The sequence below is a fragment of the Mastomys coucha genome, unplaced genomic scaffold (assembly GCF_008632895.1).
Source record: "Mastomys coucha isolate ucsf_1 unplaced genomic scaffold, UCSF_Mcou_1 pScaffold5, whole genome shotgun sequence".
NCBI lineage: Eukaryota > Metazoa > Chordata > Mammalia > Rodentia > Muridae > Mastomys > Mastomys coucha.
This window is the reverse complement of record NW_022196911.1, coordinates 101,259,751-101,278,033: the sequence shown is the minus strand read 5'-3', so window position 1 is coordinate 101,278,033 and position 18,283 is coordinate 101,259,751. Positions and strand designations below refer to the sequence as shown.

The window sequence follows — 18,283 nt, the reverse complement described above, 5'->3', positions numbered from 1 at the left end:
TAGAAAATACTTTTGACAGTGCAGCCTGGGCAAGGTGTTGGACAGCAATCACTCACATGCTGTTTGAGAGCAGCTGCATCAGACACAGTCCAATGTTGCTTTTTCTTGAACAGGTGGTCAATGGCTAGGATGTCATCCGAGTAGCCTGAGGCAGACTTGAGAGGTTTCACATTCATGGCCTTTATGCACATAAAAAAATTAGTAATAGTTGAGTTTGAATTATATAACAAAGGCATAGCTCTGCATGTAAAATGTCATGGTGAAACCCATTACTTTGGATGGTAATTTTAGACATTAGCTATGAAAAAGGAAAACTAATGGAATGGTATTAGTAGTATGAAGTGGGTCATAATGGCGCATGCTTGTAAGGCCAGCTCTTGGGACTCTGCAGCAAGAAAAGGGATGTGAGTTCCAGGCCAGCCCGGGGACCACAGTATAACACTGTTTCATAAACACAAAACCAGAATTCTTTGGGGAGAGGATTTGTACAGGACTTATAAGGCTCTCGGCCAACTGCTTGTCAGCTGCCCTGGAGCAGCTAGCATGGTGTATGTGCAAACAGGCATTTAATAAGCTCACTGAAATAATAACAATAACAAAGTCTGCTTATAAAACAAACACTGACCAGACGGTTCATGTGCGGAGTGCATAAGGAGAGCAGAGAGGAGCCAGCTCCATGCCAACTCCATCCCAAGCTGCTGTAAGAAACGAAAGGGGAAGGTACCCTCCCCAGACGTAACCTCTGCTACTTCCAGACTTCCCACAGGAAACAGTGTTTGTGTTTCCGGTTGCTGGGCTGTTGAACAATGATAAGGGAAGGTGGGTATGTATACTGCTCGCCTTCTTGGGACATGCTTATTGCCTAATCTACTTGGCATTCGCTCACTGTTAACACTCCAAGTGGCTGCCAGGAAGCCAGACTTCAGACTGTCAGCGTCTGTCAGACGGGTCTCTCTAATGCTGTCTAGTATGAATTCTCTTAACTCTTCTCCCCATTTTGTGATTTCCCCATCCTTTAACCCATCATTTTCCTCTGATTTCTAAGGCCAAAAGTGTCCTCTGTCTTCTTTATATAGTTTGCTATGGGATATTTTTAAAATTTGTTTTAAAATTACATTGATTGGAGCTGGGCAGTGGTGGTGCACACCTTTAATCCCAGTACTTGGGAGGCAGAGGCAGGTGGATTTCTCAGTTCGAGGCCAGCCTGGTCTATAGAGTGAGTTCCAATACAGCCAGGGCTACATAGAGAAACTCTCTCAAAAAACCAAAAAAAAAAAAAAATTACATTGATTGATATTGATTGTGTGCATGTCTGGGTGTCTGTGTGTCTGTGTGTCTGCATGGCACTCCTGCAGAGGCCAGAGGAATGATGTTAGTTTTGTTTTTGTTTTTGTTTTTTTTAGTATAGAATAGAGTTTATTTAGGGCATGGGGAGGGGAGTTAAGAGGCAGAGAAAGGCAGAGAGAAGGAAAGAGTAGAGGAGTAGAGGCCAGCCATGACCTTGAAGAGAGAGGAGAAGCAAGAGGCAAGAGAGGCAAGAGTAACTGATGTTAGTTTTTTTGAGACAGGGTTTCTCTGTATAGCCCTGGCTACCCTGAACTCTGTAGACTAGGCTGGCCTCGAACTTAAAGAAATCAAACTGCCATTACCTCCCAAGTGCTGGGATTAAAGAAATGCTCTGCTACTATGTCTGGAAAGTTGTCTTTGGTCTTATTGTGTAGCCTGGTTGGTCTGGAACTTATTGTGTAACTTAGGTTGGCCTTGAACTCAGGGCAGTTCTCTTGTCTTGCCCTCTTGCTGCTGCGATTACAGGCGTGAAGTGCCATCCCTGGACCCTGGGCTCTGTTCCAGGTAAATTTCAGTCCTGGTGCTCACACTGGGAGGCTTACAACAAATTTGGGGGCAAAGCCAGAACTTCTCAGAATATCTGGAAGCATGAGCATTCCTGGACATACTGAGACTTTATCTCTCATGATGGTAAAGTGTGTACAGGAAAGTAGACTAGAGGCGACAGAGCATGATGCAGGGAGAAAAGACAGCTGAGATCACAGGTAAAGCTCTAGTGGGAGGCAGGAGGGCTCCTCCATCAGCACATTCTCCACTGAGGTGGGTCTTCTATCCCATGGTGTCTGGCCAGCCTGGAGCTGCCTGACAGTGGAAAGTGCAGCTTCTGCTTGATGGGTTGAAGGGAGAGTAAGGCAAGTGGATCTGAAAACTTTTAGTGTTTTGCTTCTGTTTTTGCTTTTTAAAGATAGGATGTCGCTCTGTAGCTCAAACAGGCCTGAAACTCATCAAGTAGCCCAGACTAACCTTGACTTCTTTGCTATCTTTCTGCTTCAGCGTCCTCAGTGTTAGAGTTGCAAGAATGAACCCCCATGTTTGGTTACTTGCTGTTCTTAGAGTCCTCGTCCCAACCCCAAGCCTAGGTTTGTTATTTTCAGTAAATCAAACTATTTTGTTGAAATCATTATACCCAAGTTCAAAGTCCTTGTTGGCCACAGAGCAAGTCTGAGGCCAGTCTGGGCTTCGTGAGACCTCGTCTCTGAAGCTCCCCGTCCAAACACAAGCAAACACCTCAAAACAACGACTGCAATCCCCCAAGACACCGCCCAATGTTTGTAATGAAAACATGCTTCTCATTGAGTTGGGTTTTTACAAGTACACATATTTAAATTAGCTATTACAACAGGATTAAATCTCACCTGTGTTTTCCAATCTCTTTTATTGAAAAAATAGTCCTCAAAGAAAGTCAGAGGCTCCTTTCTCCTTAGCATTTCTATTTTTTGTGTGTCTTTAAATGGTTTTCCCATCACCACCCCATCCACATCAGGAAATAATGGAAACACAGGTATTTTTGAGTATGGGCTATCTGTACGGAGATTACACCCTAAAAAAGATAAAAACAAACAAAAAAAAAGACATTACAAATGATGTAAAATTTACAAACAGTGACGAGCATGCACAGCCTAACGTTTTCGTGACGAGCATGCACAGTCTAATGTTTTCGTGATGAGCATGCACAGCCTAATGTTTTTTCATCTGTTCTCTCTGTGGCCTGGCTCCTCTGCCCTGGGCTCATGTCCCCAGTCCACAGCCACCCACAGGCTTCACCCGTGTCTGAAGGCTCAGTCAGTGGGCTCTGCTTCCAAATGGCATCTGTGTTACAGAAAGTCAGTCTGTAACAGTGGAGAGGGAAAATGGTTCTTACGTTTGAGCGCTTCAAGAAACTTAAACAAATCCTTTTCTTTCATTAAGGAGATCCTGGCAGAGTTGGCGAAGGCAGCGGTGCTTGAGCGAGGGGGAGAGCATATATCTGCCTTTAAGCCTCTTCTCCCGTACGAATTCCACAGTATTTCTGAGTTGCTTTCCTGGAACTTTTTTCGGAAATAGCTTAAAAAGAGAATATAAGGAATTCAGAAATGGATATAAAGAACTATTAGGACAAAAAGAAGAAAATTAAATTGCAAGTTAATAGGTGTTGATTAAGTTTATCCTAAATCCATTTTAAAAGTTTTCTTTTTCTTTTTTTTTTAAAGATTTATTTATTATTATTATAAATGAGTACACTGTAGCTGTCTTCAGACACACCAGAAGGATTCAGATTTCATTACGGGTGGTTGTGAGCCACCATGTGGTTGCTGGGATTTGAACTCACGACCTTCGGAAGAGTGCTCTTACCCACTGAGCCATCTCACCAGCCCCATTTTAAAAGTTTTATTAGCATATGTTGACCATATATAATAATAAGTTTTCATTATGACAACATCATGCACTAGATGTATTTTTATTATGCTCACTTCGTTACCCTTTCTTTCCTGTTCTCTCTGGCTCCCCAGAACTCCTTTCTCCTCCCTCTTCTTCCCTCTTCTATCATGTCTTCCCTCTTCTGTGTTTTCATTCTCTCCTCTCCTCCATCCCTCCCTCCCTCTTTCCCTTCCTCTCTATCTTCTTTTGTGTCCTCTCTCATCGACTTTCCTTCCTTCCCTCATTCTTACCTTCTCCCTCTCTCTGTCTTTCAGGCTTGAGAACTCAATGTGTATGGTTAAGGTTGCTTACCTGGGTCCCAGCGAGGGATTATTTCTAAGAGCATGGGCTCTTTACTAATGACTATACCCCTGAAGAAAATGCCCTAGACTGCAGTACTAGGTGTTGGGTTTGAAAATGCATTTTTTTTTTCCTTTTCGAGACAGGGTTTCCCTTTGTAGCCTAGACTGTCCTTGAACTCGTGGTGTCCCTTCTGCATCAAACCCCGGAGTGTTGGGATCACACCATGAGCTACTTAGAAGCTGCTTGCTTAGAAGGTTATATTCATTTGTATCCTTCGAAGGTTTTGTTTGCTCTGGGATCCAGTGCTGGCCTTTGTGTGTGTTAGGGAAGCATCTACCACTTGGCTATACAGTCAGACTTCTTGCCTCTTTTTAATGTTTGTTTTGGAAAGCTTATGACCAGTTTTTCCAGTGTGGGGACTGAACTCAGAGCCTTGCGAACACTGGCCAGTCCAGCACTCTAGACCTTAGAGCCTTGTGAACGTTGGCCAGTCCAGCACTCTAGACCTCAGAGCCTTGTGAATGCTGGCCAGTCCAGCACTCTAGACCTCAGAGCCTTGTGAATGTTGGCCAGTCAAGCATTCTAGATGCTGATCCCCAGCCTTAGCTGCTATTTCCTCTTGTTAAACTAATTCCTTTACAATTTACATAATGACTGTCTTGGTCTCTTTTTTATAACTTTTGACATTGTTACATTTATTAATTTATTTTAATTTAATGTGTGTATGCACGAATGTATGCACATGTGCACTGGTATACTGTGTATGTAGGTAAGAGGACAATTTGCAGGGGTTAATTCCTTCTATCATGTGGGTCCCAGGGATTGAACACAGTTGTCAGGCTTGGTGGCATGCATTCCTTCAGTGGTTCTCTCAGAAAGCCTTTCTTTCTCTTTAGCTTCTGAAGGACAGCTTTTCTAGGGACAGAATTTCTAGTTGTGAGTATTGTTGTTCAACAAATCATTCCATTTACTCTCTGCTTGTAAAATTTCTGGAGAGAAATCTGCGGCTACTGTGATAGGGATTTTTTAATATATAACTTGATTTTTTGAAACTTGATTTTTAAAAGTTTTTTTTGTGCATTTCTGTCTATCTATCTATCTATCTATCTATCTATCTATCTATCTATCTATCTATCTATCTACCTATCCATCCATCCATTTATTTTTGAGATAGGATCTCACTGTATAGCTCTAGAACTTACTATGTAGACTAGGCTGTCCTTGAACTTGTAGATCCGCCTGCCTTTGTCTTCTGAGTTCTGAGCTAAAAGCATTCACCACCATGTCTGATATCTTGTATTTTGATGTTTTGACCCTAGTATGACTTGGAGAAGATTATTTTCTCCCACTAAATCTGTAAGGATCTTAACAGTTTCCTGTACCTTGAGTCTTTATTTCCTAGGGTTTGGAACTTATTCATCAGGCAAAGGACAACCTCATAAGATAAGCAAATAAATAACCACAATCCAATTTCAACAAACCCAGCAACATTAGCTAATGTGTCCTGTCCACTTAGTAAGAGTGAGAGGCAGTGCAGGAGGATGAGAGTGTGGGCCGCTGTGCTAACAGCACCACTCAACTCTTAGGCAAGTGTTTGATTTGCTTTCTAGGTGTTTTATTCGTAAAATGCAGGTTTCAGCGTGCAGTCTGTCAGGGAGAACTATATTAGGTAGTATGCATGTGCTCTATTTTATTTGTCTCCGCCGTATGAGAGGAATACTCATTATCCGTGCTCTTCTGCTTTGTTCTCACCACTGCCCCTTTAGATGGATGGGTCTTCTTACTGCTTCCACTTTGTAGATGAGGAAACTGAGAAGTGAAGGAAGGGCTAGTACCTGTACACCAGCAGCTCTATCTTGGGCTTGGGATGGCTAAAGATTTTTCGGATGTCCTATGACCACAATGGAGCCTTAGGAGAGTGCGATGTTGGTTTTACAGTTTCAGAACCAGGTGAGAGTGTTGTGGCACGCAACCTTCTGTTCTGTGTCTAGGACGTTGGTGATACGGCCCCAGTAAATGTGTGTTGTGGCATGCAACCTTCTGTTCTGGGTGGAGCTCTGTGTTTAGGATGTTGGTGATGCGGCCCCAGTAAATGTGCATCTCTGGGAATGCCCTCTCACCTGCTCTGTAGCACTTACCTTACTAGCTCTATTATATCCTTTCTGTGCAAGGCTGAGATTTCTACAAGTTTTGATAGGATTTCAAACAGTAAGATTCCTGGGTTGTTAGCTAAATCTAAGCTTATTTTCTTTTCTGGAACTGTATAGGAGACAGAAGAGAGAGATTTCAAAATATCTTCTGAGCAAGCCATCCTTTAACATTTTGCTGAGAATTTATAACACCATTATAAAATTTATAATTTATAATCATTTAATCTTATATATATTAAATCAGGGACTAGAAATATGGCAAAACATTAAAAATCTGTTCTATTTGGTAGAAAGGTCATTTTGATTTTGAAGTAGACAAAATAAGCATAGTTCAATGACTAAGTAAATACGGCAGTACTTTTAACAACTTAATGTACAGTATGTTAAAGACAGTTGTCTTGTTCTATGAAGGGGGCTTAATACATATGTCTGCTTTGCAGAGAAACTCTTATTACTCGTCAGGAGCTATCCTAGGACAAGCTAATAGCTAGCAGATGATCTTCCTGAAATGAGTTTGCCTTGGATTTAAAAAAAAAAATCCACAACAGAGTTGCTCTGATACACAAGACCCATGAAAAAATCATTTTAGGAAAGATTCCTGCTATTACTATGCTTTTCCTGTTATTATTAAATATATAACAATCACTAGGTATTAGACTATCCTTTTGTATAGATCTCTTAGAACTACAAAGATATACTGTCTTGTAGTGATGCTATATGGATAAATAGATGACTTCTCAATTCTTTATGATGATCTTATAAGAATTCCTAAAATTATATCAGTATTTTCTAAGCTCTTTATAGTGGGATTGATCTTAGGTCCTTTCTGATAGTCAAAACTGCAATGAGAACCCTAACCCTGCCAGTTTCTGTCACCAGTTAATTGCTTCTACTACTCAGAGCACATTCCAAAAGGTTGTAAAACTATTAACCAAGGGTCATAAAAAGCGAACTACAATTTATTATAGGTGCTAGGACCGAAGATTAAAATGTTGACTGAGTTTATACAAAATTTCACTAATATAATTTAGTTATGGTTTTTAACTCTTTATGAACCTGTGGAGCTGGGACAGGTGATGAAATATTTAGTCAGATAATTACTCTTAATGGATATGCATGTAAACATTCTCTGTTGTAAACATCTTATTTATGATTTGAATTTATGTGTAAACTTGTAATGAACTTCTTACCATGTGATCATGTATTTTGAAAGATGTGTACGTGCTAAGGACAAAGAAAAGAGCTCTCTCTCTCTCTCTCTCTCTCTCTCTCTCTCTCTCTCATCCCCATTTTTCTTAGCATTATTCTCCCTATCCCCCTCTTTTTAGCATTCCTTGTCCCACTTAGGGTCATTCTACTTTCCCCCTTTATCTTAGAGAGCTTTTATAGGAAACTTTAGGACTTAGAAATAAACACTGGCTTGATTAGAGTCACACCAAGGTGTGTAATATTATTTATGATCATTGTGAAGGGTGTCATTATACACCTTGGTGTAACTCTAACCAAGCAAGTAAAAGATCTGCATGACAAGAACTTTAAGTCTCTGAAGAAAGAACTCGAAGAAGATCTCAGAAGATGGAAAGATCTCCCATGCTCATGGATTAGAAGGATTAATATAGTAAAAGTGGTCATCTTGCTGAAAGCAATCTACAGATTCAATGCAATCCCCACCAAAATTCCAAATCAATTCTTCATAGTTAGAAAGAGCAATTTGCAAATTCATTTGGAACAACAAAAAACCCAGTATAGCAAAAACTATTCTCATTAATAAAAGAACTTCTGGGGGAATCACCATCCCTTGACCTATTACAGAGCAATAGTGATAAAAACCTGCATAGTATTGGTATAGAGACAGGCAGGAAGATCAATGGAATAGAATTGAAGACCGATGAATGTACTCACACACCTATGGTCACTTGATCTTTGACAAAGGAGTTAAAATCATCCAGTGGAAAAAAGACAGCATTTTAACAAATGGTGCTAGTTCAACTGGCAGTCAGCAAGTAGAAAAATGCAGACCAACCCATTCTTATCTCTTTGTACAAAGCTCAAGTCCAAGTGGATCAAGGACCTCCACATAAAATCAGATACACTGAAACTTATAGAGGAGAAAATGGGGAAGAACATGGGCACAGAGGAAAATTCTTGAACAGAACACCAATAGCTTATGCTCTAAGATCAAGAATCAACAAATGAGACCTCATAAAATTGCAAAGTGTATGTAAGGCAAAGGACATCGTCAATAGGACAAAACAGCAACCAAAAGGTTGGGACAAGATCTTTACCAATCCTACGTCCGATAGAGGGCTAATATCCAATATATACAAGAACTCAAGAAGACTCCTGAGAGTCAAATAACCGCATTAAAAATGGGGTACAGAGCTAAACAGAGAATTCTCAACTGACGAATATTGAATGTCTCAGAAGCACCTAAAGAAATGTTCAACATCCTCAGTCATCAGAGAAATGTAAATCAAAATAACCCGGAGACTCCACCTCATACCAGTCAGAATGGTTAAAATAAAAAAAAAACTCAGGTGACAGCAGATGCTGGCAAGGATGTGGAGAAAGAGGAATACTTCTCCATTGTTGGTGGAATTGCGAGCTGGTACAATCACTCTGGAAATCAGTTTGGCGGTTCCTCAGAAAATTAAACATAGTACTACCAGAGGACCCAGCTATACCACTCCTGGGCATATACCCAGAAGATGCTCCAACATGTAATAAGGACACATGTTCCACTATGTTCAAAGCAGCCTTATTTATAATAGCCAGAAGCTGGAAAGAACCCAGATGTCCTTCAACAGAGGAATGGATACAGAAAATGTGGTACATTTATATAATGGAATACTACTCAGCTATTAAAAACAATGAATTCATGAAATTCTTAGGCAAATGGATGGAACAAGAAAATATCATCCTGATTGAGGTAACCCAGTCACAAAGGAACACACATGGTATGCACTCACTGATAAGTGGATATTAGCCCCAAAACTCCAAATACTCATGATACAATTCACAGACCACATGAAGCTCAAGAAGAAGAAAGACCAAAGTGTGGGTGCTTCGGTCCTTCTGAGAAGGAAAACAAAATACTCACAGGAGCAAATATGGAGATAAGCATAGAACAGAGACTGAAGGAAAGGCCATCCAGAGACTGTCCCACCTGGGGATTCATCCCATATACAGTTACTAAACCCAGACACTATTGAGCATGCCAAGAAGTGCATGCTGAAAGGAGCCTGATATGGCTGTCTTCTGAGAGGCCCTGCTAGAGCCTTACAAATATAGAGGCATATGCTCACAGCCAACCATTGGACTGAGCTCGAGGTCCCCAATAGAGGAGTCTTTCTTTTTTGTTTTTTGTTTTTTCTTTCTTTTTTCTTTTCTTTTCTTTCTTCTTTTTTCTTTTTTTTTCTTTTGATAAAAGGAATGCTTTTGGAAATAGTGCATGTGCTTGGCTAAGAACTAAAACACTATGAAAGGAAGACAAGGGGCTGTAGAGATGGCTCAGTGGTTAAGAGCATAATTACTGTTCCAGAGAACCTGGGTTCGATTCCCAGCACCCATGTATTCTAACAACCATCTGCGATTCTAGTTCTAGGTGACCTGACACAGACATACAAGGCAAGATAAACATAAAACACACAGAAAATAAAAATAAATTTAAAAAATTAAAGAAAAAAGAAAGCTAAAGTTTCTGCACCTGTTGCTTCTTTTGTTCTCACTGGAGACAGGGCAGTGTCCCTGCCAGAGGGAGGGCAGGGGCTGCCTTGACAGAGTTAAGCTGCAACTCTGATACTCGGTTTGTTTGATATTATTTAGTAGGAGCTGTGCAAGGAAAAATCACATTCTGGGCTCTGCCTTCTTGATTTGTCTGACTGCAGGGCTCCGGGATAGCGTTTTCTGTGCAGTAGGAAGGGCTGCCCAACATTTCAAAGTGATATCTTCTACCTTCTAAGTGACATCTACTCACCCACAGCCTTGAAGAAGAGTTTCTTATCTGTCAGCACATTTATAAAATCTGAGAAGTTGATCTTACCATCCCCTGCAACAGGAATATGAGCTCAGAACAAGAACGTCTCTAAACGTTATATGTTACATTAAGTAGGTAGCTTAGATATAAAGGAGGGAGGGAGGGCAAGAGCAAGAACTTGTTATGTACAGCTTAAATGTGCTGCAAACTTGTAATCCTTCTGCCGCAGCCTCTGGTTTGTTGAGACTCCAGGTGTCGGCTACCATGCTGAGCTAGGATGAGTTTTAATTATTTAACACATGTGAAGTATAGAAGCTGAAGTACCCTGTGCCACCTAACACTTAAAATCAGCATATTTGGGGATGGAAAGATGCTTAGTTAAACTTTGGTTTCCTTTCTATTCTCCTTAAAGAGATTATTTTGGTAGTGCCTCCCTATGTAGCCACGATGGTCTTAAATTTATAATCCTCTTATATCAGTCTTCATGACTTGATCTTATCAGAATCAAAGTAGTTCCCATAGCCAACAGAAGCAATGCTAAGGTATAAGGTATAAGGTATAAGGTATAAGGTATAAGGTATGAGGTATGAGGTATGAGGTATGAGGTATGAGGTATGAGGTATGAGGTATGAGGCATGAGGCATGAGGCATGAGGCATGAGGCAGAGGCAGTGGCAGTGGCATCTCTGAGTTCGAGGCCAGCCTGGCTTACAATGTGAGCTCCAGGACAGCCAGAGCTAAACAGAGAAACCAACTCCCCCTCCCAAAAAAAGGCAGTAAGTACTGCTTGAGGTATGTGTATATGTGCTATGAAAGAATAAAACAATTGGGCAGAGTTAATGGAAACACTTTAATTAAACAAGTGTTAACTTTAATTATCTGGTGACCCTGATTCACTAGTAGTTGGGTGATGAGGGGCAAGAGAAAATAAGATGTTGAAAATATTTCCTATACAACATATTAGTTTGGACTCCAGGCACCTGTCATGGCACTTGAGAGGTGGAAGCAAGTATCAACCATTCAAGGCTAACCTCGGCTACACAGCAAGTTTGAGGCTAGCCTCAGATGTATTAAGACCTCGCTTAATACAAACAAACAAACAAACAAACAAAAAAAAACTGAACCAAATACTACTAAAAAAAACCTCTCAAAACAGGAAAACAAACCCTATGACCTGTATGCTTTAAAACACTAACAAAATTTCTCTGGCATCTGGGCTTGGGATAGAAGGGGGATTCGTGTTGCTACTGCTCTAGTGGAAGCCGTAGGCTAGGGCCTTCTTCCCTCTGTGAGGCTATTGATGCCTTTTTATCTCTCAGTTACCTCAAGGCATCCTCTAAAATGAGCATCATAACAAATACTTGAATTTGGTACTGAGATGGTCACTCTTGGTTTCCACCCAGGAAAATGTCTCAAGAAATTATTTTTGATATCTTTAAAGAGAAACACACACAAATACAGTAGTTCCCTCATCCTTAGGGTATATAGAAGTTACATTCCAAGACTTCCAAGCCTTGGCTAGATCTGAGTGTGCTGGCTTATGCCTACAATGCTAGCTTTTGGCAGGTGATAGGCTGTGAGTTAAATGTTGAATTCCTGGACAACCTGAGCCACAGAATGAGTATTCGTGCCAGTAAACAAACAAGTTAGAACAACCCTCAAACCAACCAAAACCAAACCAAAAACCTCCTCCACACCCTAGACAGTACTGATCCTGCATCTACTGTGTATTTTCATATTTACATATCTGTGATAAACTTTATTTGATAAATGAGGAATAATGAGGGACTAGCAGCAGGAACAAAAACAAAACAATTACAACAATATACTGTGTATGTTTTTGAGACATGGTCTCTCTATGTAGCCCAGGCTGGCCTGGAACACACAGAGATCTGTCTGCCTCTGCCTCCTGAGTGCTGGGATTGAAGGTGTGCACCATCATATCTAGCTTCAACAATAGAACTTGAGAACTTTTTTTTTTACTTGAAAGAGTTTAGACAAATACTAATATTTTTGGACTACAGTTGACCCATTTAATTGAAACCATGGAAGGTAAAATGCAGATCAGGGGAGAGATCTTTATTTTTGTTTAGAGTTATATTTTGGTAAATAAAGGAGAATTATTTCTTGTACTTATAGGATATATGATAAAGTAGATATTCATAAGAGTATTTTGTGAGAAAATAATAAGTGAAAATACTTACTGTCAAGATCAGCACATTTCAATTCATTGTAGATATCATATGTGTTTAGATTCATTCCCAGTTTTGCTACGGTGCTCATCAATCCATGTGAATCAATACAGCCAGTTCTATCCTTGGTGAAGAAGTTGTAAGCATTATGGAAGGCTGAGGGAATGGAATTATATTAGTTAGGACAGCCATTGAAGAAGAAACACAGTCAGGCTTGGTAGCTTCTGTCTATACTAGTACTTGGAAGATGTGGTAGGAAGATTATCTGGGGGTCCAGGGCCCACTTAGGCTAAAAAGTAATGTCTATGGAGGTCAGCCTGGGCTATGGAGGTCAGCCTGGGCTATGGAGGTCAGCCTGGGCTATGGAGTAAGACTGTTTCACAAAGTGGGGAGGGGAAAGGGAGGGCGAAGTATATATGCTAACAGGACTAGAAAAGATCATATAACCAATTGAAGTTTATGTTCTGAAACAAGAGAGAAAATGAATAGATTTTTTTTAAAAAAGAAAAGTCAGATACAGTCTTTTCTTGGGATTTGAACTAGGATAAAGTAGAAATTATAGACTCCAGTAGAACAAATACCAATTGGTAGAAAAACCAAATATGGAGCCAGGCATGGTGGTACATTCTTATAATGCAAATACTGGAGGGTAGAGGCAGGGAGATTAGGTGCTCAAGGCTAGCCTTGACTACATAGTGAGTTTGAGAACAGAGTAGTTTACACCAGACCCCGTGTATCAAGAAATCAAAGCAAAACAAAAATACATCTCATCTATTTCCCCCCTTTATTGCCATTACTTGCTCGTTTGTCTCCTCTACTTTGTGTCAAGTATTAAATTATTCTTAATTTTCATTCTTTTTTACAATACTGGGGATTGGATCTAGGGCCTCATATATGCTAGGCAACTGCTCTACCACTGACCTATATTCCTAGCTTCATGATTTATATCAGTGTGATGGTTTGAATATGCTCGGCCCATAGTAAGTGCTACTATTAGTAGGTCTGGCCTCATTGGAGGAAGTGTGTCATTGTGTAGGAAGGCTTTGAAGGCTCCTAGTTCTCAAGTTCCATCCAGTGTGGAAGAACCAGTCCTCTCCTGGCCGTCTGCAGATCAAGAAGCAGAACTCTTAGCCCCTTCTCGAGCACCATGTCTGCCTGCACTCTGCCATGTTTCCTGCCATGATGATAATGAACTGAACCTCTGAAAATGTAAGCCAGCCCCGAGTTAAATGTTTTCCTTTATAAGAGTTGCCTTGGTCATGGTCTCTTCACAGCAATAAAATCCTAAGACAATCAGTATAAACTCATAGATATTTATTTTATAGTGGGGTAAACATACATCTACTTTTGTTTGTCAAACTATTCAAAAAAGTAGAGGACAGGGGATGGAGAGATGGCTCAGTGAATAAGAGCACATCCTGGGCAAGCTAAGGACCTGAGTTTGGATTCCTAGCACCCACATAAAAGCTGCGTGTGGCCATCTACAATGTAACTCTTATGTTTGGTGAAGATCAGAGGCAGGAGGATTGCTGACCTTTGCTAGACAGCCGCTGAAAAACAGCGAGTCCATGTTCAATGAGAGACCCTGTCTCAAAGGAACCTGGCAAAGGAGGATGGAGCATCCCCCACACATGCATTCCCACACAGTGTGTGACTTCGACTCTGAGAGATAAACACAGAGGGGAGGCATCTTTAGAAATCCCATTCAATTTTGTGCAGAGAAGTAGGAAGCAAAGTCATTTGGGAGCAAAGAGAGGTGATGATGGAGTCTTTGAGGTATTTATAAATCAAGCAGAATGAACAAATGAACTCCTCATAGGAAAGTTGTAAGAATACTGGAATTACCACATTTTCTAGTGTTCATATTTGACACTTTGATATTTGCATCCTTACTCATCCTACAGGGACTATTCCTCATGGGACTGGTTAGCTCCTAATAATTGTAAGTAATTGGGTTATGCATATACTGGGAGACACTGGGAGAGAAGTAGGAAGCAATGAGAGAATATGAATTTGCATGTATAGCTGTATGTGTGTGTGTGTGTGTGTGGGCATATGTGTATGTGTGTATATGTGTATATATGAATGTGAATGTGTGTATATGTGTGTGTATGTGTGTATATGTGTGTGTATGTGTGTATGTATGTATATATATGTGTGTATGTGTGTATATATGTATATGTGTGTAGGTTTATGTGTATGTGTATGTATTTGACATGGCATGAATATAGAGTTAAGAGACGAATGCAGGAGTCAGTTTTCACCTTCTACTATGTAGGGTTTGGGGACAGAGTTCAGGTTATTAGCAGGCAAAGGCTCTTTGTTCCTCCTCCTCCTCCTCCTCCTCCTCCTCTTTTTTTGTATGTGAGTGGGGGGTATGCACATGTGTATTTGTGGGTATGCTCACTTCCAAGTGTGGAGGCCAGGCATCCTGTTCTAGTACATTCCACCTTATCCTTTGAGACAGTTCTTTCATTGAATCTGGAGCTAGGCCAGCATCTAGCAAGCCCCACCTCGTTTCCCTTACCTCTGCATTGGGGTGACAGGCATGCACAGCTTTTTATGTGGGTGCCAGGATCTGAATTCAGGTCCTCATGCATTCAAGTTCTCTTGCCTCCCGAGTCATCCTTTTATCCCCTGTTAGGTGTTTTGGTGAATAATACTTTTCCTTTCTTTTGGATAAGATTCTGTTCTTTCTTCCTGAAACACTCTTCTGCATTTCCTCCCGATTTGCTGATCATTCAGCTTTCTCTTAACTCCCTTCTTTGCCTCACAAGACCAAATCGGGACACTCTGTTACGGTCCTATAGCTTCTATACTTCTCTCATATCTTGTACCATTTGTAATTTAATTTAAATGACTAAATAATTTTGTAGCTTCATTATGTATTTCCCTTGTAGATTTCCTTTCAGAACAGGAACATGTCTAATCTTATGCCTGGAACACTGTTGGCTTAAATAGATGTTTGCTATCTGGACCAGTGACCTAGAGAGAATGTACCAAATTTTGACATTATTCTTTCCTGTCACTAAGAAATCCTGGCATTTTATTTCTATTTTATTTTATTTTTTTTGTCTTTTGAGAACAAAACTGACTTGGCTTGCCAAACATTTTGTAGACCAGGCTGTCCTCAAACCTGTGGTGATCCTCTTGCCTCTGCCTCCCTAATATTGAGATACAGACACCTACTTGTTCTCACCCTGGTGAGTCCTGGAACTTTGTGTTTATATAGTTCAATTAGCTGATTAATATGTGACCTTGGATTGCTGTTTAACACTCTGGATAAGAGTATTTAACCAACACTGTTTAATCTTATCGTTGTTGCTTTTGAGACAGGGTTTCTCTGTGTAGCTTTGGCTGTCCTGAAACTCACTCTGTAGACCAGGCTGGCCTTGAACTCAGAGATCTTCCTGCCTCTGCCTCCTGAGTGCTGGAATTAAAGGTGTGTGCCACCACTGCCTAGCTGACTTAAATTCTTGAGATGTCAATTTGAAAGTAATCCCTCTTCAATCTAACAAATAGTTTATTTTTTATTTTTAGATAGGTTCTTGATATATAGGCCAGGCTGGCTTTGAACTAAGCAGCAGCTTCCTGAGTTATAGGTAAGTATCATCATGACTGGTTAAAAGTTTACTTCTGGGCTGCAGAGATGGCCCAGCAGTTGGCTATTCTTCCAGAGGACCCAGGTTCAATATCACAGCACCCACATGGCAGCTCACACTTGTCTGTAGCTCCAGTTCTGGGGGACCTGACACCCTCACATCAATACACATAAAAATTACGTAAATTATTTTTAAAAAGTTTATTTCTCCCCCCTTAAATGGCAGGGTCTTTTTTCCCTGCGTGCATTGGAGAAAGATCAGTATGGGAGCCAGCTGGAAGTGATGTCTCATGCCTTCAATTCTAGCACTTGAGAAGCTGAGACAGGACTGCTATGTACTCTAGATCAGCCAGGGTTAGGCCATGAGTTTCAGGCCAGCCTTAGTTCTAATAATGAGATCCTATCTCAAAAATAAACAAAACAGAAGCCCACAGATATCTGGAGGGCTGTTTCAGGTCTTAACATGTAAGGTGATTGTCATTACCTTCCAGTTGTGCAGGGCTCAGCTTGGTTTCTTTGTGTTGTAAATAGAAAGGTGCTGGAAAATCTTTACTTCTAAGAGAGACACAGAGAGAGGCAGATTTAACACAGGGGTGAGACCTTTCAGCTTTGCCGACAGCACCACAGTATGTATGCCCAGAGTCACAGTACCACTTAAGAGAGCCTGTCACCTGCTAACATCTGCCTGGCAGCCAGAGAAGATGAGGGAAACCACAGCCTGCCCTGTAGTTCTGGAAAGTTTGGAACTCTGGGAAACTTACACATATTTATTAAAGTAAAATGTGGAAAAGGAGGGAAAATATTAATACTTCCAGGATGCTTTGTGTAAATTTGTAATAAATTATGAACACACACACACACACACACACAAAATTAGCTTTGCTTATAATGTGACAAGTAGAATGCAAATATAATCTAACAGCAAATTAATTTAAATAATCAAAAAAAAGGTTTTGAAACAGGGTCCTATGTAGCCTAAGGATGATCTCAAAGTCTCTATGTAGCCAATGATGACTTTGAATTCCTGATCTCCTGCCTCCATCTTCTTTGAATGCTGGGATTATAGGTACATGTCACCACCCCTAGCTCTTATAAATTTATTTTAGTTAAAATTTATTTTAACTGTCTTTAGTTTTGAAACTAATAACAAAAGTTTTAAAAAATACAGATTTTTTTTAATTAAAACATTTAAGATGATTCATTTTATAATTTTATGTATATGAGTGTCTTGTCTGCATGAATGTTCGATGTGCATGCCTGGTACTATAGGAGATCAGAGAGGGACATCGGGTCTCCTGAGACGAGAGTTACAGATGGTTGCAAGGCTCCATGTGGGTGCTGGGAATCGAACCCAGGTCCCTTTGGAGGAGCAGCAAGTGCTCATAACTGCTGAGCCATCTTTCCAGCTCCAGTCTTTGTGATTTTTAAAAGAAGTACCTAATAAAGCAAAACTAGAAGGAATAATAAATATTGTGGTTGAACAATATAGTCACTATGGTTTATTGTATTACTCTCTAGAGTAGTAGAGTCAATTTATTTTCAGAGTAGCCTGGGAGAGAAAGAAGTGATGGGGTCTTAAGATGTACTGGTCTTAACTTTTTGGCATGAAATTTCATCTAACCTTTCTTCTTCTCTTTATCACCTAACTTGGCCTTCTTCAGACTTCAGAAACATGTTACTATGTATTCACTGAATTTCTGAATAAAAAATAGTTTAGTTTTGCAGGAAGTAAAAGATGTAACCAGAAAAAAAAAAGATGTAAGCAGACATACAAATATGATGCTCTCAAAACCCAAAGAAAGCAGAAGGCCAGATGGACAAAGATTTTTGTTAATTACAACATAAAGCATCCATGGAGCCATTTCAAACTTCATCTTGGACTAAACCAGGGAGAATATCCATTTAATAATGTTTCAGAGGATCATGGAACTACTTATTTGAACCTTCCCAGTCCAGTCTCTCATCTGTTATAGGGATCCCCATGGTTTGGCTGTTATGAGGTTATTTTTCCTCCTTCTTTCTTTCAAAATATCAGAAATAGATTGCTTTAGCAGTGGTAACACTGAGAGTGGTACACACCTTCCAAGTAGTAAAGAGAGTGGGCAGCCAGGGGAGAGGTGCCTGTTTCCCTTTTATTTCATGATCAATAGATCGTGGGTTCTCGCCCCCAGCCATTAGTGCTTGTTAGAGTTTGTTGGCAGCTGATGGAGAGAAAGCATTGCTCCTAACAGGCAAATCTCCCGTGTGTATCATAGTGAGGTATTCATGGCTAATTTTCTGGATTTCTTTTGAAGATGGGAAGGAGAATTCTGTTTTTT

At 40.3% G+C, this 18,283-nt stretch overlaps 1 protein-coding gene across 5 annotated transcripts in view; it reads right to left on the bottom strand.

Moving 5' to 3' along the window:
* Positions 1–18,283, bottom strand: part of Efcab3 (EF-hand calcium binding domain 3) — a 316,604-nt gene that overhangs the window by 2,800 nt on the left and 295,521 nt on the right. For 4 of the 5 annotated variants that reach the window (XM_031352655.1, XM_031352658.1, XM_031352659.1 and 1 more), the window contains 7 exons: positions 16,450–16,520; positions 12,377–12,520; positions 10,174–10,245; positions 6,186–6,306; positions 3,209–3,390; positions 2,703–2,887; positions 57–179 (listed from right to left, as the gene is read on the bottom strand). In XM_031352655.1, the coding sequence (XP_031208515.1) occupies positions 57–179; positions 2,703–2,887; positions 3,209–3,390; positions 6,186–6,306; positions 10,174–10,245; positions 12,377–12,520; positions 16,450–16,520 (898 nt within the window). The remainder of the gene's footprint in view (positions 1–56; positions 180–2,702; positions 2,888–3,208; positions 3,391–6,185; positions 6,307–10,173; positions 10,246–12,376; positions 12,521–16,449; positions 16,521–18,283) is intronic. The other variant, XM_031352656.1, reaches the window with a different exon arrangement.